Source organism: Xiphias gladius, chromosome 24 (genome assembly GCF_016859285.1).
Source record: "Xiphias gladius isolate SHS-SW01 ecotype Sanya breed wild chromosome 24, ASM1685928v1, whole genome shotgun sequence".
Taxonomy (NCBI): domain Eukaryota; kingdom Metazoa; phylum Chordata; class Actinopteri; order Istiophoriformes; family Xiphiidae; genus Xiphias; species Xiphias gladius.
This window is the reverse complement of record NC_053423.1, coordinates 23,831,341-23,857,375: the sequence shown is the minus strand read 5'-3', so window position 1 is coordinate 23,857,375 and position 26,035 is coordinate 23,831,341. Positions and strand designations below refer to the sequence as shown.

Genomic DNA, 26,035 nt, shown 5'->3' with positions numbered 1-26,035 from the left:
AAATAAAAAAATCAATGAAAAATGTTATTCTTTATTTTAGAAGAAGACAGATAAGGTATGAAGCTATTTGACTTTTCTAAATGGGCAAGGGGAGAGTTTTAACCCTGGACCCATCAGTCTCACACACACAGTCATCAAGCAGCCTTAATCAGGTCGAAAAGTAAAATAAGGCCATATCAGTCGGGCTCTCGGAGGTCTAATCCGGTCTATCATCAGCTCGTGCTGAAGAAGACTTTGACGGTGTTGTTATAGATTGAGTTAGCCAGCTCCAGCGGGTCCTCTTCCCTGGCTGCTGCCATCACCTCCAAGACTTGTCTGGAAGAGACAAATAGTGAAATGTGTCACGGTTCATCCACGCATTCATTCATTCATTCCTTCATTCATTCATTCATTCATTCATTCCTTCATTCATTCATTCATTCATTCATTCGCTGCCTGCCTTTGCCAAGAATCACTAACACTCTTGTCATTTCAGACCCTGCCACTCCCTCCTGTCCTGCAGTAACCCCAGCCCTTCCCGCCTTCCCCACCCTCTTACTCACCTGTTCCTAATTCTGTAATCAGTTCCTAGTACATACACCGTCCCATTTCCACTCATTCTCAGCTATTTTGTCTATTGTGCTTTCCACATCGAAGCCACCCAGCCTTGCTTATGTCTTGTCTTTCTTTGTCCGCCTTTTTCCGACCACCTGCCTGTTGCCGACCACTGCCCCCACCCCACCCCCGCCTGGCCTGCTTTCGTCTGCCGAGCCTGAGTAAAGGTGAACTGTTATCAGTGTCTCTGATATTTGCATTTGGGTCCTCCCAATCCTGAGCCCTGACAGAAACGTATAAATTGGGTAATTTAGTGCCTGGTGGATCTAACTACATGGATGTTTACTCACTTGCTAACTGATGAATTTATCCAAAGAGTTCTACAAAGCTTTTACCTTCTTATTTCACCCCAATATTACTCACATGATGTGACAGGGCTCGTTCCTGTCTTTCAGACAGTGCCCAACCTCCCATTTCTTCTTTGTGGGAAATGTAGTTTTAATATATTTGGAGCCTGCATGCGTGTTCTTCACACCACACCATGGAGCATCTGGGAAGGAACGGGTATTAGACCATAAATAAATTCCATATAACAGTGTAATAACCGCAGTAACCACAGCAATGCGACACAAAAAAAATCTAGAATTTTATTTCTTGTTATGATGAAGCCATAAAACATTTCATCTTGGATTTTTACTTTTTCACAACTGTGATACAGGTTCAGTGTCGTGCTGAAAAATCTCAAACTGATCTTGTTAAACAATAACTCCAGAACTATTTAACTGGTACGTCGGGAACATTTGGCTTCACAAGGTTAACAAGGTTCATTCTGGTAGAGTCGGATATTGTCTTTCAGCATTCAATGGCCGCATTTTGTCAAATACCTTCTTTACCACGGTAAAGTGGCTCCAACTCACCTGTTTCTATCATGAGCCTCTCAGTGGGAACAGACTTCATAGCTTCGATATTGGCCTCTGTTTTCAAAGAACTGAAAAATAGAAATAATACACACAGTTTAAGTTGCAGTATTTTTAGTATGTTACTTTTTAAAATGAAATGATCTTTAATCTGTTAAAAACTGTGTTGGCAGAGTGAACCTCAGAGCTGTACTACAACTCTATTATGTGAAGAGATTATGGCAGAAATTTGACCTAAGGAACGTATTGGGGTGTGTATAGGTACATGAAGCTCTTCCAAGGCTTTAACCACAGAGCTACTACTTTGTAAACAACGTCTGAATAGGAAAGAAGATTCAATAGAGTTGTAATGAACTAAAATGACATTTGGTCACTGCATATCGAGCCTATTGAACTCGGTGCCTGTCAGTCCCAATGACAAAACCTGAAGAGGAGAAGGGGCCAATTCACTGGACTGTACCTTTTCACTTTGTTTCAGGGGGCGGAAAAAAAAAAAAAGTAGCCCAAATTATCCCAAGCCACCCAAAACAATCTTTACCTGCCCTATCAAACCAAAACTAACCCAACTGGGTGAGAAAAACACCCAGTCTGGCAGGTTGAGGGCAGGTCACTAGAATAACTCTCCCAGTTTAATCCATCACCGGTTTCTACTGGTCGACTGTGCATATTCGTAGGGGAGGAGTTGATCTAACGTGAACTCCAACCTGCAAGCTGAGCTACGACACTGGTGCTAGTGTGAGGGCTCAGATTTGATTTAAAATCAATTATATTAAATAAAACTGGGCAATAAACCTCTTCTTCCTGTTCAGCAGATTTTTGCACGATAAAATATTTCATATAATAAATGTATGACCCCGGGGCTGCATTGTTCCCATTATTGCAGAGGACACATGGCATTAATTTTCAAATAACAATACTAATCTTAAACTTTCTACATCTACATCACATTTCAAAATCCTCTCACCATCCATTTATTCCAATATACAGGTCCAGGTCAATGAGGGCAGCAGCGTCCTCTGCGGTCCCATCAAATGAGTGGACCTGAGGGGAGAAATTAAAAGGTGACCAGCTGAAACCTGATTTGATTTTCCATTTATTACTGGTTTGACTCTTTATAGATGGCAGTGCACAACAGAAATGGAGGAGTTACACACAGCTAAGAAGAAAGGTAAATCAACTGCAGAAGTTAGTAGGACAGCTTCCACGACATCTTGGAAAAACCAAAATCTTAGGAATAAAATCTTTGAAAAAAAATGAACCAAAGTTGCACTTTGATTCCCCGTTAGAACAAAATGATAAAGTGTATTCTTTACTTTACGCTTTCCACCAAACTCTGAACTCTGAAGAAAAGTACACACTGTCCTAAGACAAATGTCCTCACCACTCCCCCAACACATCGGTCTCGATTTCTCTTCATGATGTCTGTCAAAGCAGAGACAAAAGAAACAGTAAAATGCTTTGTCTAAAAAAATCCCTCTCATTACACAAGACCGGGCCTTTGGTCCACAAAACCTACCGATGAACTCCTGATGGGAGTTTCTGCAGTGGAGGAACATGGGCAGCTTGGTCTCCTCTGCCAGGTCAAACTGCTTCTCAAAGTATCTGCGACAGACGGAGGAGAAAACACGGCCAAAGCTTAAGAGTGCATTCAAAAGAACAGTATTTCAGGATTGGGGTTACTGTCATAGTTGTGGAACATGGACAGAGAGGAGAATCTGGATTCCTCTATTTATTTCCTACTAATGTTTAAACAGTTAGCTGAATAACCCAGTCACCGATCAACAAAGAATTTAAATCAACAACAATTTTCATGATGGATTCATCATTTACATCATTTATCAAACAAAAAATCCAGTCAAAACATTCACTTGTTACAGCTTCTCCGATACGAGGATTTGCGGCTTTTCCCTGTTTTATAACATTATAAACTGAATATCTTTGGGTTCTGGACTGTTTGTCTGAATAAACAAGACATTTGAAGATTGTACTGTTGGTTTTGGGAACTTGTAATGGGTTTTTTTGATTAATCAAATCAACAATCAATAGATTAATCGATAACGAAACGATCAAATCATTACTTGTAGCAATATTTCCAACATACGTTGTAGTTGGAAAATAGTGAGGATGCGAGCCTTGGATGAAACGACTAAACGATTAAAACACTAGATTAGTACGCATTTGCTTCTATGTCAGAATCCCTGCTTCTCTGTGAAGCATTGGATTGTTTTACCTCGTCGGGACGGTAAAATCATTCAAATGAAACAATGGGAGGAGCAGAAACCTCCTGCTAAAAGACTCGGGTTAAACCGCTCACACAGATCTGTGTGTGTCCACATACAGTATGCAACCTGTGACGGGGCATCACAACTGGCAAAAGGTACATTTGAAAGGGCTACGTTGGTGTCGGACGGTTAGCGCAGCTTTAAGTAGAGACAGACCCACAGTTGCCAGTTTATTAGGTACACCGTACTAAAACTAATGCAGTCTAATACGGGAGTCCTGCGGCAAAAGCTCCCGACGTGAAGGTTATAATGTTCAGTTTTTGTTGACACTGCGGGACTGTTGTATCAGTCTGCATCAGTTGTAGGTCGGTCCACATGACACCCTGAGAGCTGAGTGTCCAAACTTACTTGAGCTGAGTGTCTTTCGGGCAAAATTCCAACCTGTCAAAATCTGGAAGAGGGAGAAGAGACACCCAGTATCAACATGTCATCAAACAATGGAAAGGCTTAGTGTTGTACAGACCACAGAGTGAAGAACAACCCTGGTTGGAGGACAAAACAACGAGCCATAAGTGACTCATTTCTCGTGAATAAAAAAAATCATTCCTGCCTTTTTGACATTTTGTTTTTTTTTCTTTACATGTGCGTATCTCCGCGCAGGTGCACCACTATTACCAGTAACACACCCAGTCCACACTCTCCGATGGCCACCACCTTTCCCCGGTGTGCTGCTGCCAGCTCCCTCAGCCCAGAGAAGTACTGGGATTCTCCTTTCTGCTCAAAGTCACTGCAGTGGGTGGGATGGCAGCCGACCGTGCAGTAGAACTCGTCTGTAAAAGGAGGGGAGCGGGTTGAATAAATCAGCCAAAAGCCACTTAGTCGCACTTTGTTCCACCACACGTGTGTGTCACTGCTGTCGGTACCTCTGGTCTCAGCTAATTCGAGGGCCTCCTTGCTGTCTTCAAGGCTCACTCCTGTGATCATAAACTGTAGAAAGCAACAGATATTACGTTTCAAATGGCTTTTTCCCCGCCGAACAATAGGACTTACACGGCCGTGCTAGCAGCTTGGCTTCGCTTACCTTTTCGACTCCAGTTTTGAGAGCCCTGTCGATGACCTGACTGAAGTCGTCTGTCGGAAAAAAGCACAGCCGGTCTCAGACAAGCCTCCCCTCAACGGCGCGCAGAATAAAAATACCATGGGAGGAGTTACTCACCGTCGTGTTTCTGCTTCCCTCTGTAGCATCCCCTGAACATGGGATCTGTCAGGTTCACAGCGATATCTGGAGGGGGGGAGGTCGGGCATTATTGATACGGCACTATGTCACCAAACACTGCCGGAACTGATAAGGTGTGCTCTTATTCAGATACAGTATTCCGACTCGGGTACCCGCATGCTGCCGGGCCAGCTTCTTCTGACATTGATACAACGGTGTAAAAGCATTTGACATTAAGTCACCTCATACTGTAGCGACTGATGTTATAATCTGGTACAGACAATGAGAAATAGACGGTCAATCCACTGACAGAACAACAGAGGTGTCTGACACAGACAAAAATTAACATTGTGGCAATTAACAAAGCACTATTGAACAACATATCTGTTCATCATGGCTGCGACTAATGATTAGAAAAAAAAAAGAAAAAAAAAAAAAGCCAATCACAGTTTCCCCTAACAACCAAGGTGATGTCATCAAATTGCTCGTTTTCCCCAAACGATACTATGAACAAGACAGAGAAAAAAAGAGCTTTGATAAATAACTGAAGCGATTCATCCATTGACAGAATGATTGAAATCGACTGATCGATTAATCAACCAAAGATCTGAACTCTATTTAGTGCAGTCACTGAACATTTCAAATTGAAATGCACGGCCACCGCAGGACGACCGGGTTGTCTTCCGTGGTCGCCGCCCGTGCGGAGCAGCGACCACCGGGTTGTCTTCCGTGGTCGCCGCCCGTGCGGAGCAGCTTGTGACTCGTGACTGACACCAGCGGCACCAGGCACTGATGTGTGTAGCCGGGATGTGGATCGGCTCTCAGACTGCGACTTGTTGGCCTTCTGTTTCACACCGGGCACATTTACTGTGGGGCAGAGCCTCATCTTACCTGGAGCAGCACATATCCTTTAGGGGCTGCGGCTAAAAATGTGATACCAATTAATCTCCTAGTAAGGGACCGGTCGATTAACCGTTGGAGCACATTTTAACTGTGTACGTGCTTGTTGAGTCTTCCGTCGTTTCGTGTCAACATTTGAATGACAGGGGCGTGTTCCTGCTTGTGGACCTGCTTGTGACTAGGTGAGTCCGGAAGCATTTACCGGTGTCGCCGCCTACTGTAACGCCGCTTACTCTACCGGCCACGGTTAAGACTTCAAATTCCCCGTGGGGCTTAACAGGGAGTAGCTGCCGCGGACGGGGTTTAAGGGGGTTTGGTTGCCACAGAGGCCAAAACGACATGTTTTCCACCACCACCACCACCTTCGCGACTCCGTTTGGATCCCTCACTTTAACAAACCATCTGACTTCTCCCTGCACAAGCCGCGAACCTCCGCGGCGGCTCTGTTGGGGTTTTCAGCAGGGCTAACGCGTTAGCTCCCGTGCTAACGAAACCCGACAGGCTGGTGTGCTCACTGCGCACACCGGCAGCCAGTGACCCCTCGGCGTCCTCTGCCTTCTCGCTATGGGGTTTGTTTTTTCTTTCATTTTTCTAGCCTTAAAACGCGGGCGTCTTACCAGCGAACTTGTGCTGGGCCATGGCTGTGACAGCGACGCTTCTAGCAAGAGCCGCACACGCAGCTCTCCCCAGTCCCATAATGCTATAATACCGTAATTACTGTAGCAGGGGAGGGGGCCTGGTTCTTCACTACTCTCCCTTCTCAAGTCAAATATCTTACACCTGAGTTTTGTGTGGAGACACCTGCCTTCCAGTCTGCAAACACGTGTCAGTCAGAGCTGGATTACCAACTGGGCAGATCGGGGGACTGCCTAAGGGCTCCAGACCCCCCAGGGCCCCCCCCCCATGGTTTGCCCCATGTAATTTCTGTCTCTCACTAGTTTTTTTCCTCACCAACAGTCGCAACCCCGGAAACGTTGAGTTTACCATCAGAGAAAAACTGCCACAGAAGCTGTGACCACTGAAATTTAGGCTTTTTTTTTTTTTGCTCGAAACAAATGACTGATAACCAGTTGCCAAAAGTGTTGCCAATTAATTTAAAAAATAATCAATGAACCGACAGTTTCTGTGGTCTAGAGTACCGGTAGGTTTCTGGATGTCAGGGGAAATAATGAAACCCCCATGCACAGTGGGGATGAGCAGGGGACGAACAACTCAATTTTTGCGACTGAACCCTGATCCAAAAAATAAAAACAAACGACAGAAACAGGACGTATTTCTGCGCGTTTTGTAGGCGTTTTACGGTCGTCACGCCTAAACGCCACAAAGTCCCAGAATCCTCCGCGCCGCTTCGGCGAGAAGGTGACAGGGGACGGTGAAAATGGCCTCTGCCTATCTCACTCACCAGCAGAAAGTGTTGCGGCTTTACAAGAAATCACTGAGACACCTCGAGTCATGGTGCATCTTTAGGTAAGAGAAGCGGTCTTCGTTCAAGCTCGATGATGAAAAGTGAAAAATAAACAAATAAAATAGAATTGTGTCGCTGCCGTAGTGCGCTTTATTTGCTAAGCTAACAGCTAGCCTTGCTAGGCTAGGCTAGCCAGGTCACTTATTCCCTAAGTCAACCTGCTCCACTGCAAAATATTTATCTTCCTTTGTTTATCCACCTCTGATCCAAACGCGAACGTTACCACGACCCTGTCAACATCAAGTCAGCGCATTTTAAATCTTATTGTTGGTCAAAGTTGCATTTGTTAAAGCTGATATTTACCGGGCGACAGCTAGCGTTGCAATCAATCAATAATCAAAACAGAGCAAAATGTAAACCTGACTCTCCCTGATGAGTGTGGGTGGACATCCCTTAAAATATATCTTCATGCAATCATACATCATATTACTCTGTTGGGCTAAGACAGCTGGCGTACTCCCACCACTTCTACGACTTGCTATGTAAGTTTGCTGAGGTTGGACACTTGATCAACAGGATAATGGTGAATTCAGGTTCAGTCAATCAAGTAACAGGTTAAGTCACAAATCAAGGAAAGATATCCGCTACTTATAATACTAGATATTAGATTGGACTTGGCATACAGATGAATGAAAGACAAAGAAAAACTCAATTAGACCGTGAACCATCCAGGACGTTTGAGGCACCTGAGAACTACGTATCAGTTGCTAATCGATATGTGTTAACACACAACACATATTGGTTATTAAAGAATTGTGACCAAGATTGGGAGGGGCATTTTACAAATTGTCACTGATCTCTGAGGGACAAACTGTGTAGTTAGTTACATTTTTTTACTAATCAATTAACTTCATACAAATTGCCACAAAGAGAAAAAAACTTAAATGAATTGATATATATATTGATTGATATTTGCTGTGAGCAGCCTTTGCCGTTAAAACAGCACCAGTTCTCCTCGGTAAACCTGCACACAGTTTTTCTGGTACTTGGCAGGTAGGTTGTTTCCAGCATCTGGGACAACCTGCCACAGTTCTTCTGTGGATTTATGACTTCATGACTCTGGCTGTGAGTCTGGGCCCCTTGTCCTGCTGCAGAATGAATCTGGGACCAATCAGACGCCTCCCTGATGGTACTGATGATGGATGGGATCATCCGAGGAAATATGCGTCAATACCAGTATCTCTTTCACAAGCTAATATTGGCCGTTCGATCCATCAGTCAAACTCTGTATATGTAGACAAACATATACACAGAAACACATGTTTCACATACACAGAAACACATGTTTCTGTGTATGTGAGATTAATGATTGTTGTATCTACATGTTATGACAACAGACATCCCATTCTCCCTCAGAGCTGTCTGGTGCGACACTACAAATTTAACAGTTGCCATCTTTTTCCTTTTCCGTCATAGAGACAAGTACCGGTTCTATGCCTGCATGCTGCGGGCTCGCTTCGATGAGAACAAGAATGAGAAGGACATGGTGAAGGCCACCATGATGCTGAAGGCGGGAGAGGAGGAATTCTGGACCAACCAGCATCCCCAGCCCTACATCTTCCCTGACTCTCCTGGAGGGACCTCCTACGAGAGATATGAGTGCTACAAGGTGAGGCAGAGCTCTGTGTGATGGAGTACACATTGTTTTTGGCTGGACCACAACAGCGGGGCCAGCCCTATAAACGCGGATGTCTGAGTGATGAAGTTACACTTCGGCTCGCCGAGTGTTGGAGTTTCCCCATTGACTGTTGCTCTTTTCAAAAAGAATTGACACAAACGGTTTCTACTTTAACTCGTGTGTCTGGTGATTCTGTCAGACGACGTCGTGGTTATGAAATCAGGATTTTAGCAGCAGAGCAGCAGCTCGGAAGTGACTGCTGGTTAACATGTCGTCTCGATGGGCCACGTTTCAGTCACTGTTTCATACTTTTCATTGTCTGACAACAGAAACAAAAAAACATGTAAACGAGAACAGCTTTATTGGAAATTCAGATGGAGTAAGTTACTGTATATGTGAACACAGGGAGTAGGAGAGAAGCAAACAGATAAAGGTTGGTCCAGCCAGATACCAGGTTTTCACCTGTGTAAAGTTTATATATCTGTGTCTATAAACTACCTGAGTTTTTGAAGAATTTGTGAAATGACAATGATTTAAAAACCAAATTATGTGAATTTATTGGTTTGAGACATTTATGGTGATTTCTGTCAAAGACAACCGTAAAAATTTGTAGACTGTGGCTTTTCAAGGCTACAATAAAGTTTCCTGCTGTTTCTCCTTATCCCTTTTTTTTAAATCGCAGTGATATTATCATTTTTTAAATCATATTTTCTATGATACAAACAGGGGTGGCGATGTTTTGATTAAACTGCGAGTCAAATGTGTGACAGATATCAACCTGTGTTATATTTGATGTCAAGTTGTCATTGCCCTCTGCTGGAAATGTGAGGGTAGTGAATTAGATTGTAAGGACATCCACTCCAAACAAGGTGCCATCATGTGGTCTGAAAAATTCTATCTTCAGATGTTAAAAATCTTAAGAACTTTAACATTATTTAATGCAAAATCAGCAGCAGTTTACTGGTGATTCATGTTTTTGTTCTTTTGAATCCTCAAATCGTCTTTTTCTTCCTTTTTTTTAAATATAAAAATCTTCATTGCTTATATCTTCGGCACAGCAGTACTTTGTATTAAGCTGTGAGACATTTCTTGTTGCTCACAATACCTGTAACATCTGTGGGATACGCAAAAACAAAAAAAATTACTAAAATAAAAATAAATAAATAAAATCAATGGTATAAGTAACATTCTGATAATAGTATGACTAGGAAGAAACTCCATGCAGCATATATTTAGTGTTTCCAGGAGCCAACATTAATAATACAGTCCAAAAAAGATCCCAAACTGGTGCCTTACTCTTGTCTCTGTGATTCATCCTGTCAAACAAACCGTCATAGTTTTTGTCAGCTGACCTATTTTGGTTAGTTAAGAACGATTACTTTGAGTTATTTGAGGTCAAAACAATGACGTGACAATGTTGACAGTCCCAGTGTTGCATGTTGATGGAAGTCTGCTTGTTCCTGTAGGTCCCAGAGTGGGTGCTGGACCAGTGGCACCCCTCAGAGAAGGCCATGTACCCCGACTACTTCTCCAAGAGGGAACAGTGGAAGAAACTGAGAATGCAGAGCTGGGACAAAGAGGTGGGCTGGGCTGCATGCAGCAACAATATATACACGCCACCCATACGTTTGACCTCTTCTGTGAGCTACAGACACTATTTCCTATACCAAAGGCATAAAAAAAGAAGTTGCGGGGCTACAGATCTTTCTCACATTTAAAATAATGATTCTATGAAACGCGATAGAAATGGAGACCGTTTAACATTTACCATGACTGAACCAAATCAATTTAAGATTTAAAAAGGTGAATCCAGGTTATCATTTCAGTGTGTCTGTAAGATATTGGTGGCGACCTTCCTTTAGAGGAGTGAATTCAGTCGTCCTCGTGACGAAGGTGTCCGAACATTTCCACCTGTCTGAAAGGTATCAGCGCAGGGGGACACTTTCTATCGTTTAAATCCACCAGGTGGCACCAGAGTTTAGCTGTTTGATAGTTCAACCCTTTCAGCTCCCTGCTTTCTCTGGGTATTAAAATAGATATACCCCTCATGTCGAAGTCACATTTTGCTTCCTGTTTGCTCCTGACAACCACAGGAAATAAGAGAAGTCTCCTTTGGGATGTAATTGCTTCAGAGTGTTTCTATAACAGACCCGCCGTAGACGACAAGTATATTTAAAACAGATTTGTTAAGCAGGAGTTCACTGAAGCATTTCAAGCATCGTTGAAGGACTTCATTTCTAGCTAGGTTTGACACCACAAAGTTTTTATTTTAAAAGTCATAATAAATAAGTTGAAGTTAAAAAGTCTTCAAAAATGTAAAATAATGTTTTGTTTTTTATAAAAATAAGCTGCTCTTCCTAAATCTTTGTCCCCTCCTGTCTGGTTCAAGGTCGCCCAGCTGCAGGCCGAGACTCCAGCCAGAGGCCCCAAGACCGAAGCCCTCCCTCCTGCCCGCAAGGAGGGCGACCTCCCCCCTCTGTGGTGGCAGTACGTCACCCGCCCCAGGGAGCGCCCCACATAGACATCCTCCGCCTCCTGGCGACGGTCACCCCTGCGGTCTGAGGGCAAACGATCCCAAGCCCGCAACCTCTCAACGAATTACCATCTGTGTGTAAAAGATGTGTTGTCAGAGTCATCTCTGAGGAGATTCACCTGTGCAGGTTGCACAGCTGTGAAAACAACCTGCCTGAATTCAAAGGGATTCTCCGGTTTTCTGTTTTAGGAGGATGGCGACTTTGAGAAGTGCGGTAGACGTATCACTTAATACCTTTAACTGTTCCAATAAATGTGTAATGAACATTGTGTGTGTGTGTGTGTGTGTGTGTTGTGTACAATGAGGTGCATTGCTTCCTGTGCAGCCATGTTTAACCGCAGCAGATGTCTAATTTTGGGAAAATGTTGCAGCTTAATGACTGAAAATCCTTTATGTCTGGACATCTACTTTGGGTAAAGTTTCAGTAATGAGGCGAGTTTACCAACCAAAAAAAAAGAGAGCGAATTTTACATGAATTTGTTCTGAACGCCCGCCATAGCTTCGGATGTCTCCAACATTTACATGCAGGTGAGTTCATCAAATAACACACAGGCAGGCACAGTCTGTCCTGATACTATGTGACTATAGTGTTTTGCGTACAAGCATACGGCATCATGTATCCTCCAGTTTAAGTAAATCAATACCAGGCAAACAAAACAAAACAAAACACCAGTATCGGCTTACCTCCGGTGTTTGGAATCCATACCTCGCTGCAGCGATACTAAAGGAATAGTTTGATGCTTTGAGAAACACGCTTACTCAGGTTTTTGAGTTAATGGGAAGACTAATATCACTCTTGTGTCAACTGTCAGAAGATGGAAATGGGGAAACTTCTGACCCTGTCCAGAGGTAAAAAAAAAAAAAAAAAAGCCCATAAAAGCGCCTTAAAGCTCAATCATCATGCCCATGTTGTATCTAATTCGTTGCAGTCAGGCGTTACTTTAGTCTTAAGCAGCCTCAGCCGCTACAAATGTGATGTGATGGTTGCTGGAAAGTGGCTGCGGAGGAAACTTCGGGTTTTGAGGTGGACAGCTGCTTAATCCAGATGGTGGAGCGGTTCATTTCTCAGGTACACTGACCGCCTCCTGTCAGCGTTGCTTCCTAATCTCTTACTCAAGGACATTTTAACGTGTGCTCTTTGCTCTTTAATGCCAAGGCGTGTTGGTCCGTCTCTCTCAACGCCCTCCGACAGCTCCAAACCCGCCGGTTCCTCCTGAAGACGTAAATCGTTAATAAATGGCTCACAAATGCAGTTTTACTTTTTTAAAGGCTCAGTAATTTCTTAAAAACAGCTGGTCACTGTAGTTTTAAGCAATTGTTACTAAGACAGGAGGAAATAATGCATTTCCTGGGGACTGTTTTCAGTGGCGTATTAATACATATTTGGTGCTCTAGTGGATGTCTCTAGCACGCCCCCAGGGTCTTTAGAAGCTGCCGGCTGACTTCCGGCCTGTGTTCATACTAATGAGAAACACTCCATCACTATGGCGACAGGCGTGGCCTGAAGTTGCGCGGCCGTATCATCATGGTGACCGCCTTCAGAGAGTAGAAGTCTGAATCCTTCCAGGAGAACCAGATGATGCCGTCCGGCCCGAGCAGATTCTGGGCTTTTAGAGAGTAGCGCCCCCCCTGGTGGACAAAACATATACACAACATTAACATATTTATACAACCTCATTTTACTTCAACATTATGTCAATGTTAGGTCATTGAAACCGGTCGACAACCATCAACGCTGACATGTCACGCTCCACCCTCATGTGCCCACCTCCCTGCCTCCGCTGCTTCCTGACCTCTTTTCTCTCCCGACCGTGAATCGCTGATTTGTTTGGTTTTTTTGCGATTCCAATAGGTCTGTTTGTTTGTTGTCCGTTGCTCGCCGGTGACTGTTTCCCTGGTTGACGAATCAACCGAGCCAATCGGCTTCGTAGGGTGCGCAGGGTGTCGCAAGCTGGCCAATGGAAATAACGACTCTCGTTTGGCGTATTTCTTCCGGACAATGATGTTGGCAGGACACTCGCTTCGGATTTATTGGAGCAAAATATAACAAAACAACCCCCTTCCCACCTGACACGGACCTGATGTCAGACCGAATAAACGGCAGGTTAGTCTGATTATCGGGCTACTCCGTCCTCCCCCAAATATTCTAGTGCTACGTTATTGTGTATTTTAATTCAAAAGTCTTGTCCTGTCCTGTCATATCCTTACCAACAACCAGGACATGCACAATATAACGCAGATTCTTGGACACAACTCAAACCTGCGGTGTATTCTCCTACAGTCCCACCTTGTAGTAGACGCCGTTGAGGTTAGCGTAGAAACACTGGTGAAACCACCAGCCGGAGTGGCTGATCTCGGCACAGATGTTGCCGGTGTCCGGCGTGCTGAAACCCTGCTGGTCGTGGTACCAACCGAACGAGTCCTCCACCGTTCCGCTGAAACCAGACACATGGAGGCGGTACCGGTTCCTCTCATTATCTATCCTGCAGGAGGAGGAGAGGACACCAGTATCTTCATCAACAAAGCATAATGACCCTGCGCACGCAGTTTACCGTGACAACACTGAGAAGAGCTGGCTACACGTTGAAATTCATGGTCAATTGGTTTACTATGAATTCACTGGGTCCTTGATTTCAGACAGAGGTTAACAAAAAGGAGGCTTCTTCTTCTATACATAAAACCGCTGATTTTGCCGACTAGAAGGTTTCACCATGACGGAGACGTCCGGCTAAATAATGTGAGGACTGTGAGTTGGTTGCAAACTCTGTGGCCGACTCGTCGAGAGCACTGCTGAGACCCGGTTGAGAGCACGCGCGTCCGAGACGCGTGCCAGTCGAGACGGTCGACTTCCGGTCGCCTCACACACGATAGGTATGAAACAAATTAGTCACGCGGCTCCTCTAAATTTCCCAAATGTTTCTGGACACAGTGGATCAAGCTCCGATAAGACAGAGTCACTCCAGGGAGTTTATGACGCTGCAAAAATGTGTTCACCATTTGATGGCCCATCCTTTTGCAATGATTGTTGTATGGGAATCCAAAAGTGGCAACGCTCCTTGCAGCACTACGCCGAGGTCGCTTCAGAGCCCAGCTCCTTACATGTAGGCTGGAGCAAACTTTAACCAGGCGTGCTGACGTTTGCAGCTGACGTTACAGCAGATGGCTCCTCAATCCATTCCTTACACTTTTGCTCTTCTGTTTTCGGGTTTGGAAGGGCAAAATAAAAAACAGATCACACAAACCTCCAAACTCTTTTTATACAGAGTATTGCTGTTATAATGGTAAATGGCTGCATTTATATGGCGCTTTCACTCAAAGTGCTTTTCGAGTTGCCTCTCACTCATCTATTCACACACACATTCACACAGTGGGCTGCCACCTTCGCTATGTGGAGAGATCCAAATCTCGACTGACCCCTACCTGTCTTTCTGCCTCTGCGTGTGTCTAACGGCTGTCTCTCTACTATTATCTACTGCCTACATCATCTATCTTTTTCCCAGTCTCTCTGTCTACCTGAAGCTGTGGTACATGGCGTGTCTGCGGGCGTGGCTCCAGTCCTGCAGGTCAATGCGGAGGCTGTAGTGTCCCTGGTTGGACAGCAGATGGAGGTGCTGGTTGCCCAGCCAGTGCTCTGCCCGCGGCTCGCCAAAGCCGTCTCGGTACTCTGACCAGCCGCGGTTAAAACTCACCGTGCCATCACGCCGCCGCTGAAACACCGTCCAACCCCCACCTGGTGCACACACACCAAAGTACGTCATGTTTAAAAAGTAGCTCCTTTTTGTCCCCGGCCCCCTAGCGGGTTAATCCAACCAGGGGTATATTATAAATATTCACACACATACAGTATAGTGTGAAGACGTGAAGATATAAATTGTGTGTGTGTGTGTGTGTGTGTGTGTGTGTGTGTGTGTGTGTGTGTGTGTGTGTGTGTGCAGTGTACAGTGTGTGTCTCACCCTCGGTCTCCATGTCACAGTAGACACGCAGGGTGGCACCTGGCAACAGGACGATGGTGTAAACACCAGAACGACGTACACCGTTGTGATACAGAGACGCACAGTCCGAAGGACAGAAAGACAGATACTGTCCATCTGAGGGAGAGGGACAGAGAGAGACAGGCCTTTACACGGCATCGTGAGACACTCAAACTGTCGACTAAAGCTAATGGAACTAGTGAAATCCTGAGTCGCTGAGTCTGTGTAGCTGTTGTTTCTTAAACAGAAACTGCACAGTGTTTGTTGAGATTGCAGCAGAGCCCTGAAGTTGGGTTCCTGCAAGTAAACACACCATTCATATCAGCCACTAGGTCCCTCCCTGTTAAGTTTGGAGCTCTGGTTGTCCGCTCTCTTGTGGTGTGCCCCAGGGGTCTGTTCTGGGTCTCTTTTTATTTACTATGTACATGCTACCCCTTGTTTGCCAAACCATGCACAGAAATAATTTTGATTTTCATTGCCATGCAGAAGATATGCAACTGTATGTTTCGATAAAGCCTGGTACAACCTTCTATGTCCTGCCTTGCTGACATTAAGAACTGGATGTCCAATAATTTTCTGCAGTTGACTGACTCCAAATCTGAAATAATTATAAATGCACTTTCTGGCCCCAGCACTAGCAGCATTATCTCTCGTCTACTCTGGGTGTTTTATCTAATAATGTTAAAAAAAGAGGCATGTACCCTAGCTGTTATTTTCGACTCAGAGTTGTCCTTTGACAGCCTGGTGACCACAGTTGGGTGATCCTGCTTTGTCCAACTGAGGTATTGAACCAAGATCAGGTCGCTACTTTCATCTGCAGATCTAGAAAAGGTCGTCCATGCTTTTATCTCGTCCAGACTCGACTATAGCGATGCTCTTTATTCTGGTATCAGCAGACGAACATCCAAAGACTGCAGCTGATGCAGAACGCTGCTGCCAGCCTTTTAACGTGTTCTAAGAGATGCAATCACATCGCACCAGTTCTTGCTGCCCTTCACTGGTTACCTGTGATTGATTTTAAGATTTTAAGATGCTTGAGATCCTCTAGCAGGGCCCGACCAACAGTTCTAAAATCTCGAACTGTCGCTAAAGGTGACCGGGCCTTTGCTGTCCAGGCCCCCTCAGCTGTGGAACTCCCAGCTTTGTAGAATAAAATAAATGTGGAATGCACTGCAGGAAAAACTGCGGTTGGGTGTGGTTTTGACTAATTTAAAATGTTCCGTGTCACGGTAATGTTTCATGAGCATCTTGCAACACGCAACTCGCCACTGCGTGTGTCGCACGAGTACCTGGTGGCAGTGTGTCTCGCATGCCGAGCGGCGGTGTACTTCTGATGACATTGACCGTGCAGCCCGTGCTGCGGCTCATGCGCTGCACGGCAGCCGACAGGTTGCCGAGCTGCGCCTGCAGCTCGTGCAGCAGCGCGGCATGCACATGGAGCAGCGTGTCGGCCTTGGTGTGACGCAGCTCCAGAGAACGCAAGCGCTGGTCAAAGGTCGAGTTTAAACCAACACTTTCTTCACCCTGAGAGAAAGAAAGACAGAAGGAAGGAGAGTTTTAATCTGTAACAGGTGTTGGGGAGGTTGTTCTGTTGAAAACAATGCTGCCCTAAAAAGACATAAAGCAGTAGAGAAACTGTAAAGTTGAGAGGAATCTATCTAAATATATCTAAAAGTAATCCATTATTTAATAGGCCTACATTAAATTAGTAATTTAAAGGCAGCTCAAACACAGCAAATCATGTGAATTCCTATAGATATAGAGGCTAAAATGTCTACTGCTTCTCACTAGTCACCCTTTAGTAAGACTAGTACAGCTTTTGTTACTTTTACGTTTTCATCTTGGCACGATTTAGCTACTGACTCAAATAAACTGAGTTACCAAGATGTCGGATCATCAGAACTGATACTTTTCAATCACAGGAAACAAGTTAGCCCATTATGTAGCTTACATGCTCAAATCTGAAGGGAAATCATGGTCTGCATACTGCCCTAACAAAACTTTATGATCATTTTTGGCAGCAAACAATGGCAAACAACATTTTTCTTTAGTCAGATTCCAGTCCTAACTTGATTTAGACCAGGAACGCCCTGGAGGCTGTGGAGCCAAGAAAAATGTTCTCTGGGTCAGGCAGAAACAGAAGGATGCAGGACCCCGGGCAAAAAGCCTGCAGGTAATCCTGGTAGCATTCCGGGTTAAGGAGGACTTAGTGGGTGTCAAAACAGAGAGATAAAGACAGACAGAGAGATAAACAAAGGCAGAGATAAACAGAGAGAGAGAGACAGAGAGAAATGGAGGGTGTTGTGCTTTACCTGCCCGAATATAGTGTCAGGTAGTAGCACTATAGTAGTCAACTCAGTTTTGAAATCTGCCTTCTCCACAAGAGGGCATGTGACACTAGGTGAGAGCTTCTGTTTTCTGTCATTGTATCTTTAAACAAACCAGCCAGTCTACCTGCACCTCCAGGGTCTTGACCCGATGCCGGTGGTTCCTCAGCTCCTCCTGCAGCTCTGACATTGTCTCCCTCAGCTCCTCCAGCTGCTCCCTCCTGTTCTGGTTCTCACGCAGCCAATAGGAGACGTCGTCTGTGCAGCGGAACATATCTGGGCAGCGTTTCTGTGACATTCCCGTAGGGGGCAGCGTTGCCATCAGCCGACACTGTCCGTTAGACGTCAGCTGGCTGCTGTACTCGCCACACTTTGCGGATGAGGTACCAATAGTTCCAATGAAGGTTTGGTTGGTGCTGTCCTCAACACCAGTGCTGCCCCTGCGCATCACTGGTGGGGCGTCTGGGGAAAGATCGGAGTGTGTTTCCAGGAGGGAGGTAGGAGGATGCCAGTCAGCATCCTCATAGTTGTCCTTGTTTATGTCTGGTAAGTCCCAGTTTGTTTCAGTATTCGTGTCCGGTACATCCCTGCTCGTTTGGATATTCATGTCCAGTACATCCCCGTTTGTTTCTCTGAGGGCGTTGGGGTGTACATCCTCATCATGGCCAATGTCTGGGTGTTCATCAGAGGCCACAAAGTCACCAGTGCCAGGCCGGAAACACCAGCCGGTCAGTAAGACAAAAATCAGTAAACCAGATTGCCACTTCATCCTGAACATTCAATAACTCGCCCTCCCTGGTTGTTGTTGTCTTTTATCCATAGCAACAACACAGCAAAGTTAAGTCACCAGTAGAATCGGTTTCAATTACCGGATCAACTTCAGGGTCTGACGTCATAACAGCAAGACGAGGTCCAGACCTCTTCCAACGCCAGGCTTGAGTTGCAGACTTCAACTCAGGATGGGGAAGAACTTTCGAAGAGCTGAAATAAAGTTCAGATGAAGCTCATGAAATGTTGTGACTTAAACGCAAACTAGCTAGACCCCTTCAAACTCTGTAACATCCCAGCCCAGGCCTCTGTGAAGGGGCTCAACGAGGGCTAGTGTTTTCACATTCACCTGCTGTGTTGTGGACTGAAAGTCTTGTTACCTTTTAGCCCAGGAAACAGAGTTAGAATCAGTAAGAGAAGCAGTTTTACATCGAACCTTGAAACACCTGAAATAAAGAAAACTCATTGAGAGGTCGGAGAGGTCCTTGGAAACCCTGGTCCACGAAAACACTCATTCAATAGGGCCTATGCTACCACATCTGAGATTCAAGAGTCCGCTGATAAACAGAGAGAGGACCAAATTCAGATATTGGGAATCCGAAATCACATCCGTGTACATAGTCTTGTGTTTTGCAGAGTCATCCAAGATTGACATTATCTGGCAATAGGGTTGTCTCTTTTGTGTTTGACTCATCCTTGTCCTTAAATGCACCTTCAAGAGAGTCCCTGCTCTCAACTGTATTGTCACATGATGACAATGCAACTTTGACAGTAAAAATTAAAACTGAATAAATGTCGACTGTTAGTGCCTGTTTTCAGAAGCAAGTTGATCTTAGAAATGACCTGTAATTAGCGGAAACTAATCAAGCTAAAACACTGATGATAAGCTTTGGAAAATAAAGCAGCAGGCAATGTAGCCAATAAGATAAAACAGTAAAAACTACTTTATGGTCCTTTGGTTAACATGAATTTCATATTTAAGCTGAAACACTCAAAGCATTTGAGCCCCATTCCTACCTGTCACCTGGTATGTCCCAGCGTCCCAGCGCTGAGCTCAGCTCTATGGAAAAGCATCGGGACAGCCAAGAGACTGTGTGTGTGTGTGTGTGTGTGTGTGTGTGTGTGTGTGTGTGTTCAGCACTGGGTATGACATCTTATCCTGCTAATCCTCTAAGGGGATTGACAGCCATTGGCCTGGAAAGTAATATATTGCATTTAATAGTATTAGAGCAATGTGACTACAAGTTACAGTAACTGACATAACACAATAAAATAAAAGACTGAATGTCTGAATAACAGTGTGAATTTAACAAGTGTTACTGAAGGAAATCATCAGCTGAAGCACGGATCTGTTGATTTCATGTTTAAGGACACAGATCTGCGATTCACGGTCACACAAAGACGGAATTTCAAATTAAAAGACTGTAGTTTTGGACGATCCCCACCTGATTTGTACCAAACTCAAACTGCCAAAGCAGCTCCATTAGCTTCAGCTTCAGCTGAGGCTTAGAAAGCATTTCACCTGGATCCAAAGACCAATCAGGCCGAGTAACAACTGGAGCACGCACTGCGATGTGGGAAAATTCATCGTGAGCATGGAGGACTGCTGGGACTGACGACTGGCGACTGATGTGCCGTGCACTTGAGGCGAAACTTGAACTCCAGCGGCCCTGCCGGGGATGTTGAGGTAGAAAAGTTGGCGTATCGATAAAGGAAAAATTCAGTGTGCGACGGAGAATAAATGGAGAATAAACGATGATGCACATGAGGCGTGGGACTTAAACGTCAGTGAATCCTCCACCACCTTTCTCAGATTTATACTGTAACAAACACAAATGTCATATTTCCATCATGCTTTCCACCCGGTTTTTCACCTGGAGCGATTTAAATTACGTTGTCTGGTTGCGCTCCCTTCTGCTGCAGTGGTATAATGGCACCGGACGAGAGAGTTAGCTCCACCAGCTGTTTATCTTGACCCACCAACTCCTAATATTCACATAACAGTAGTGGATGGAAGCACATCAATTCGCTCGTGTCTGTTTATTTGTCAGCAGGATTATGAAAAAACTACTGAACAGATTTGCACCAAACCTGGTGGAGGGACGGAAGAAGGGGCCAGAGAGGAACCCATACAATTTTGGGGCGGATCCGCATTTACTATAAATCAGAATCTTTTTTCTGAAGTGTGAAGGAAAAGTTGGTTTGTGATTTATTCACCTTCGGTGATGCTCCTATAGGAGTCTCAAGGTCTGTCCCAGGGGCCTTAGACAGATGTCTCCAGGGGGGCCTGCCTATGGAGCAGCCTGTTGCGTCACCCTAAATGGAAATAAGCCAAGCTATGCTGTGCCTGAGCTTTAATTTATGTTTTTTTTTTTTTTGTGTAGAAAATCTTCCACAACAGAAGTCTGGTACTCTCTTCTCTCTCTCGCTCGTTCTCTCCCTCTCTCTCTCTCGCTCTGTGTGTGTGTGTGTGTGTGTGTGTGTGTCCTTGGCTGACAGGATATAAAATTTGCCTGTCAGTTGAAGGGACAAAAGTGGAGGGGAACAACAGGAATCTTTGTCCAGCGGCAGAACGTCAAGAAAACAGCGGAGAGAGAGAGAGAGAGAGAGGATAGTGTGGTGAGTATCTTCATTATCTGTCATATAAATGTATTTTTTGTTTTTTAAACCTCTTTTTCTTCATTTTAATTGTTTTACAAATAAAGAAAACATCTTTAACCTCAAATGAATACATAATATATGGGGTGATATTAATAGGGTTACAATACAATAACATAAGTCAATACAACTGCAATAAAATAACTTAAAACCATTAAGTAAGTTACACAAAATGATCATTAAAAACAATACAACATGAAGAAAATAAACAAGCCAGACATCCAGCAAAACAGGCGTAAGATAAAACTCTAAGACGTACATTGGATCAAACATAATGAAATCTCAAGCGTATAAAAAAAGAGATTTACATATATCTTTAAATTTTATAGAAATGAATAATATGTAGCATTTAATAATATTTTTTATTTGTAAAATATATTTCAAAATTTGGCAGTGCTATAATTGTGACAGCACACGAAACAATAAAACAATGGTAAACTTAATTTATAAACTTTACTTATGTATGACCTTTAATGTGAGAAATGCAGCTGAAAGTGCTTTACAAAGCAATAGGGGGGAAAAGCAGGCAATTTCAAACAGTTTAACAAACAGTTAAAATATTAAAGTAAGTGAAGTGGAAATAATAAACAGAGAAAATAAAATTATGATCGTGATAATTCATATAGCTCTTATAAAAACCAGTGTTACAAAGTGCTTTACCAGATGCAAAAAATAAGAAAAGAAAGGTTATATACTTTCATATACTTTCATAAAATACAGAAGTATTAGCAAACTGTGTTTTAATGATGCCCTGGGATATTATTATAATATATTAATGGATAATTGTTACTGATGCATTAGCATATACATTTTATATATTTATATATTATATGCTATAGCCACTCATCATATTTTATGGGATAATGTTATATTATTGTAATGTAAAGTAACTAGCAGTGGTGGAAGAAGTAGTCAGAACTTTTATTTTGGTAAGAGTAATATGCTCGAGGTAAAAATACTCTATTGTGTATCCAGCATTTGATCTTGTAGCTGTTTGAAGGAAAACTACTTTATGTACTTTTGTTAGTTTAGTTTAATCTATAACACTGCGTATTTAGAAGAACTATAATCTTGGCCCAGGTCATAAAGGGCTTTAAATGTATTAGGTAGGATCGTAAAATCAATTTTAACATGCAAACAAAAATGTGTTTCCAAAAAAAAGTGACAGCTTTACACACACACACACACACAAAGAAAGTAATGATGTGCTACATGAACCAATTACAAACCCACGAGATGAGATGCAACAATGTATAAATGTGCATGACAAAAGTTTAGAAAACAGCAAATAAATAACAAAAAGAGAAGATAAAGAAGAAATAGTTATGTTAGAGTCATAAGGTAAATCTAAATAAATCTCACATTTCATAGCTAAACAGCTGCGTGGTTTTTCTCATCATTTCAACAAAAGAAGACCCTGAAACAGTTTTCATGTGTTTGAAACATTGATTTTGTCAACTGACATATTGTAATATTGCATAATAACATTTTCATGATCGAAAGAAAACAAAATATGACCTGAAAACCATATGAATGTCCTGTCCCAGTATTGTATAATTTTAAATATACTAATATATTGCCATTGTTTATAGCTTTTAAGCCAGTGTGTGTGTGTGTGTGTGTGTGTGTGTGTGTGTGTGTGTGTGTGTTGTTTAATGGTTTTTATTGTTAGATATTTAGTCTACACTGTTTATTTTGAAGTGACTTTAATGTCTAACTTTATTGTTGTTTCTCTGTGCTGTAAATATGTTAAGCTTAGACATAAACACTATAAATGTATGGGAAGTGCTATACAAATAAAGATAATTGTTTCTTAAAACAATCAGTAGTAGTAGCAGTATCAATAGGCCTATAAGTTGAATTTGCAGTATAATTGGAGGATTTTTTTCTAAAATTTTAAACTCTCAAAACCATTATTGGGCTTCGGAAAATACGAATTTGAGCCATATGAATTGAGTTGAATTGAATCTGACTTCATGCATCGCGATTTTGTGATTCCGCAGCATATCACGAGGATAAAAACAATCCTTCACGTACAGTATGTGTCGCTGTCTCTGATTGGCCGGCAGGAGTCTCACGAGAATGTGTCTCGTGTGGCTACTGACGGCGCTGACGGCGTTGGGCGCGGCCAGGGGAGCCGTTAATCAGTGCTGGGAGCATCTGAGCTGTCAGGACGCCACCACTGGGAGCAGCAAGATGGTAACATGATGGGCGCTCCCGTTTTTTTTACTTTAAGGACATCTTAGATTACATAATGTGTCGTATATCATGACCACTAAACCCAGGGAAAAGGACATTCTCTGCTTAAATCATTACCCGTTTTCAGAGTGAGAAGGGGCTCAGCCTGGTTTAGCATAAAGACTGGAGGCAGGGGGGAAAAAAAAAAACATGGATCAATCCAAAGTCAAAAAATGCACCCACCAACCCTTCAACAGCTCACGGATTAACAGTCTGAATCCCATTTGTTTGACATATAAATGTACAAATGACGTTTCTTGATGTCCAGTGCTTCTGTGCAGCATCTCCGACTATTGCGCTGGTTGCCTGGCGAACCCACTGGGATGTCAAGACTTGTTACAGGGTATTGCGCTCCCGAATCCAGGATATTTTAGACCCACGTCGGGTGCGTGCGGCCAAAATCAGCAGTCACGTTCACGGAAAAACTCCCCGCACACTGAAAAAAAAAAAAATTAAAAGAGGATCTAAAGGAGCAAAAAGAGTAAATTTATTTCATGGATACACGGGAAAAACGGGAATAAAAAGTCAAAGGACATGCATCAGCACAACTTACATACCAAGTAACTCTTGACACATAAATAGGCTAAGAGGCTATCAACGGAGACCAATCAGGACAAAGAGGCGAGGAGCTCAAGGTGATCCACCTAGGCGTGGTCACACAACCTGCACGGAGAGCAGAATAATTACACAGACGATGCATTTATATGTGTCTGTGCTTCAAATCCCGTATGCACCGACATAGAGTACATACAAGAACAAAAAAACTAAGTCAAGGATTTTCCTCGCTGAGACCCTCTGGATTAGTGTTCTCATGCAGAAGAACCATTTGCACCCGGATCTGGGCAGTTTTTGATCAGTGGGGAAAGAAGGGAACTGGAGGTGCGTGAACTTTGTAAAATTAAAGCTAACTACAGGAAAAGTTGGTTATTTGAGACGTAATCGGTCAACAATGTCACCTGCAAATATCAAACATGTTGAAAAAAAAAATCATTTATGAGAACGACTGGCAGCAACTAGATCTTTTTTTAAGACTCAAGATTAGAGTCTTTACATGTCACACACCGTATGATTTTATCTTTCGACTGTCGACACCCACTGATCTAGACTGCAACAGACCCGGTCCAACTCGGTCCCATCTGTCGTCACACCAAAATCCCTCGTTGGCTCAACGGTTGGACCGTGTGTCCCTGCCTAAGTTGGCGCTGTTGTTGACAAGAGAGTGGGATTAATACTCTTATCTAACTCCCAGAAACAAAGTAAATATGTCTCTTTTCCCAAAATGTCAGAACTTTTCGTTTGAGGCCTTTTCTTATGGGCAACACAGCGGTGGTGATGAGGGAGGGAACCAATTGAACCAGTGACCTGCTAGTCACAAGCCTGCTTCTCTTTGGTCACTGACCCCCGTTTAAAATTGCAATGAGCAGTTTTTGACCACCAGAGGGCAGAAAAACTTGACAGCCCACTGACTTCTCAAGTTGTTAGATTTAGCGAACAGCTGATAACTTAACGAAACAAAGGTTGCTCCTGAGTTGCTAGATGCTCCACTACGTTCATTAGCTAGTTGCTAACTTTGCCTGTCCATTGTTTGGTGCTGGGCAGGTCGAGCGTCTCTGCTGAAAACAAGTGCCTGCCAGACAGAGCAACAGTAAAGTTGCCGTAAAAAAACAAAACGATGAGCTGGAAGTTGCTGAAACCCTCCGCAGAGCTGAGGGGAGCGGAAAAGTTGGGCGATAAACCTCTGAGAGCTCATCAATACGAGTGCGTCTTCCACATTACACACAGTCTTTTGATCCATTTTTATCATACAAATATCTGATAATAGCAGCTTTTAATATTGAATACGTAACTGTAAGCGCATTACCTTGCAGCGAAATTTGCTGTTTTGAATGAAAAACACGGCACCCGCATGATCGGGGTAGAACCGAAGAGTTTTTTGTCATTTTGATGGGGATTTGTGGCTCGCCCGGCCAAATCACAGACAAAACATGCAGGATCATGCTTGACCCCGTTTGTAATGCGAACTGTTGTTAAGTTACATGAAATGTTGCTGTGAAACTGTGTTACAGAATATGAACTTGTCCAAATCGAGCTAAGGTTAGCTTTGTTTGCCCCCAGTGACAGCGGCGAACAATCAAAAGTGGTGCCAGGTGAAGCTTAGTTCGTAATTGTACAAAGCACAGGACTGTCACACCAGAGACAACAAAAGCACTCTGGTTAAGGTTTTGGTTCAGTGTAGGTAAACACATTGTGTCTGAAGTCACTGTGAACTTTTTCTGTATTAAACCAGACCACCAGATCTTTCCCGAACCAAATGTTGTGAGAGTCTAAACAGAACCATAAAACAGTTTAATAATGCTGGAGTCACTACAAGTGGATTTTTCGCTGCAAGATCAGATATTTTGATGAAAAACAAATATGTTGTCTGCGAACATTTTACTGATACGTTCGACGTCAACATATTTGCCAAATATGTAAATTAACAATCACGTTTACAAAACGTTATTAGTTGTGTATATATACTTAATTTCTGGGAGACAGGATTGCTTTTCAGTTTGTTCACTTATTATAGTAAACATCTAAATACACCTTCTCTGTCTTCTCCTGGAGGAGTGTATCCAGCTCTGTCGGCCCAACCTCACTGCTGTGACACCAGTCATCCAAGGCAAT

At 43.4% G+C, this 26,035-nt stretch overlaps 3 protein-coding genes across 12 annotated transcripts; 1 reads left to right on the top strand and 2 right to left on the bottom strand.

Moving 5' to 3' along the window:
- Positions 1-11: 11 nt before the first annotated feature.
- On the bottom strand, positions 12-7,602 carry tatdn1 (TatD DNase domain containing 1). Of its 7 annotated transcripts, none has more exons than XM_040122086.1 (12): positions 7,558-7,602; positions 4,890-4,955; positions 4,755-4,804; positions 4,597-4,660; positions 4,360-4,503; positions 4,082-4,124; positions 2,968-3,053; positions 2,833-2,873; positions 2,416-2,492; positions 1,452-1,522; positions 958-1,084; positions 12-315 (listed from the first exon to the last, which is right to left on the bottom strand). In XM_040122086.1, exons 2-12 carry the CDS (start codon positions 4,927-4,929, stop codon positions 213-215), a joined length of 846 nt encoding a protein of 281 aa, XP_039978020.1. In that variant the 5' UTR covers positions 4,930-4,955; positions 7,558-7,602; the 3' UTR covers positions 12-212. The 7 variants fall into 7 exon arrangements, with proteins under 7 accessions (XP_039978020.1, XP_039978021.1, XP_039978024.1 ...); XM_040122087.1 differs by lacking the exon at positions 7,558-7,602 and adding an exon at positions 6,929-7,010; XM_040122090.1 differs by lacking the exon at positions 7,558-7,602 and adding an exon at positions 6,741-6,764.
- ndufb9 (NADH:ubiquinone oxidoreductase subunit B9) lies at positions 5,865-11,674 on the top strand. 4 transcript variants are annotated; one of them, XM_040122094.1, is made up of 4 exons: positions 5,865-5,971; positions 8,671-8,863; positions 10,339-10,452; positions 11,262-11,674. In XM_040122094.1, the coding sequence occupies exons 2-4, from the start codon at positions 8,696-8,698 to the stop codon at positions 11,391-11,393; spliced, it is 414 nt and encodes a 137-aa protein (XP_039978028.1). In that variant the 5' UTR covers positions 5,865-5,971; positions 8,671-8,695; the 3' UTR covers positions 11,394-11,674. The 4 variants fall into 4 exon arrangements, with proteins under 4 accessions (XP_039978028.1, XP_039978027.1, XP_039978026.1 ...); XM_040122093.1 differs by lacking the exon at positions 5,865-5,971 and adding an exon at positions 6,035-6,358; XM_040122092.1 differs by lacking the exon at positions 5,865-5,971 and adding an exon at positions 7,095-7,256.
- Positions 11,675-12,887: 1,213 nt separating this feature from the next.
- On the bottom strand, positions 12,888-18,473 carry LOC120786819 (angiopoietin-2-like). The gene is made up of 6 exons (XM_040122504.1): positions 17,832-18,473; positions 16,667-16,901; positions 15,360-15,494; positions 14,919-15,135; positions 13,693-13,888; positions 12,888-13,034 (listed from the first exon to the last, which is right to left on the bottom strand). The coding sequence occupies exons 1-6, from the start codon at positions 18,471-18,473 to the stop codon at positions 12,888-12,890; spliced, it is 1,572 nt and encodes a 523-aa protein (XP_039978438.1).
- Positions 18,474-26,035: the final 7,562 nt, after the last annotated feature.

What these genes read in the sequence shown, in the direction of transcription:
- ndufb9 (XM_040122091.1), top strand. Translation starts at nt 7,627, where the DNA reads ATGAGTGTGGGTGGACATCCCTTAAAATATATCTTCATGCAATCATAC. An exon ending in CCACTTCTACGACTTGCTAT is followed by an intron (nt 7,737 to 8,670) that starts GTAAGTTTGCTG and finishes TTTCCGTCATAG; the next exon opens with AGACAAGTACCGGTTCTATG. An exon ending in TGCAGAGCTGGGACAAAGAG is followed by an intron (nt 10,453 to 11,261) that starts GTGGGCTGGGCT and finishes GTCTGGTTCAAG; the next exon opens with GTCGCCCAGCTGCAGGCCGA.
- tatdn1 (XM_040122083.1), bottom strand. Translation starts at nt 6,485, where the DNA reads ATGGGACTGGGGAGAGCTGCGTGTGCGGCTCTTGCTAGAAGCGTCGCT. An exon ending in TCAAAACTGGAGTCGAAAAG is followed by an intron (nt 4,661 to 4,754) that starts GTAAGCGAAGCC and finishes TGCTTTCTACAG; the next exon opens with TTTATGATCACAGGAGTGAG. An exon ending in ACCGATGTGTTGGGGGAGTG is followed by an intron (nt 2,493 to 2,832) that starts GTGAGGACATTT and finishes TTCTCCCCTCAG; the next exon opens with GTCCACTCATTTGATGGGAC.
- LOC120786819 (XM_040122504.1), bottom strand. Translation starts at nt 18,473, where the DNA reads ATGAAGTGGCAATCTGGTTTACTGATTTTTGTCTTACTGACCGGCTGG. An exon ending in GCGAGACACACTGCCACCAG is followed by an intron (nt 15,495 to 16,666) that starts GTACTCGTGCGA and finishes CCTCTCCCTCAG; the next exon opens with ATGGACAGTATCTGTCTTTC. An exon ending in GCCATGTACCACAGCTTCAG is followed by an intron (nt 13,889 to 14,918) that starts GTAGACAGAGAG and finishes CTCCTCCTGCAG; the next exon opens with GATAGATAATGAGAGGAACC.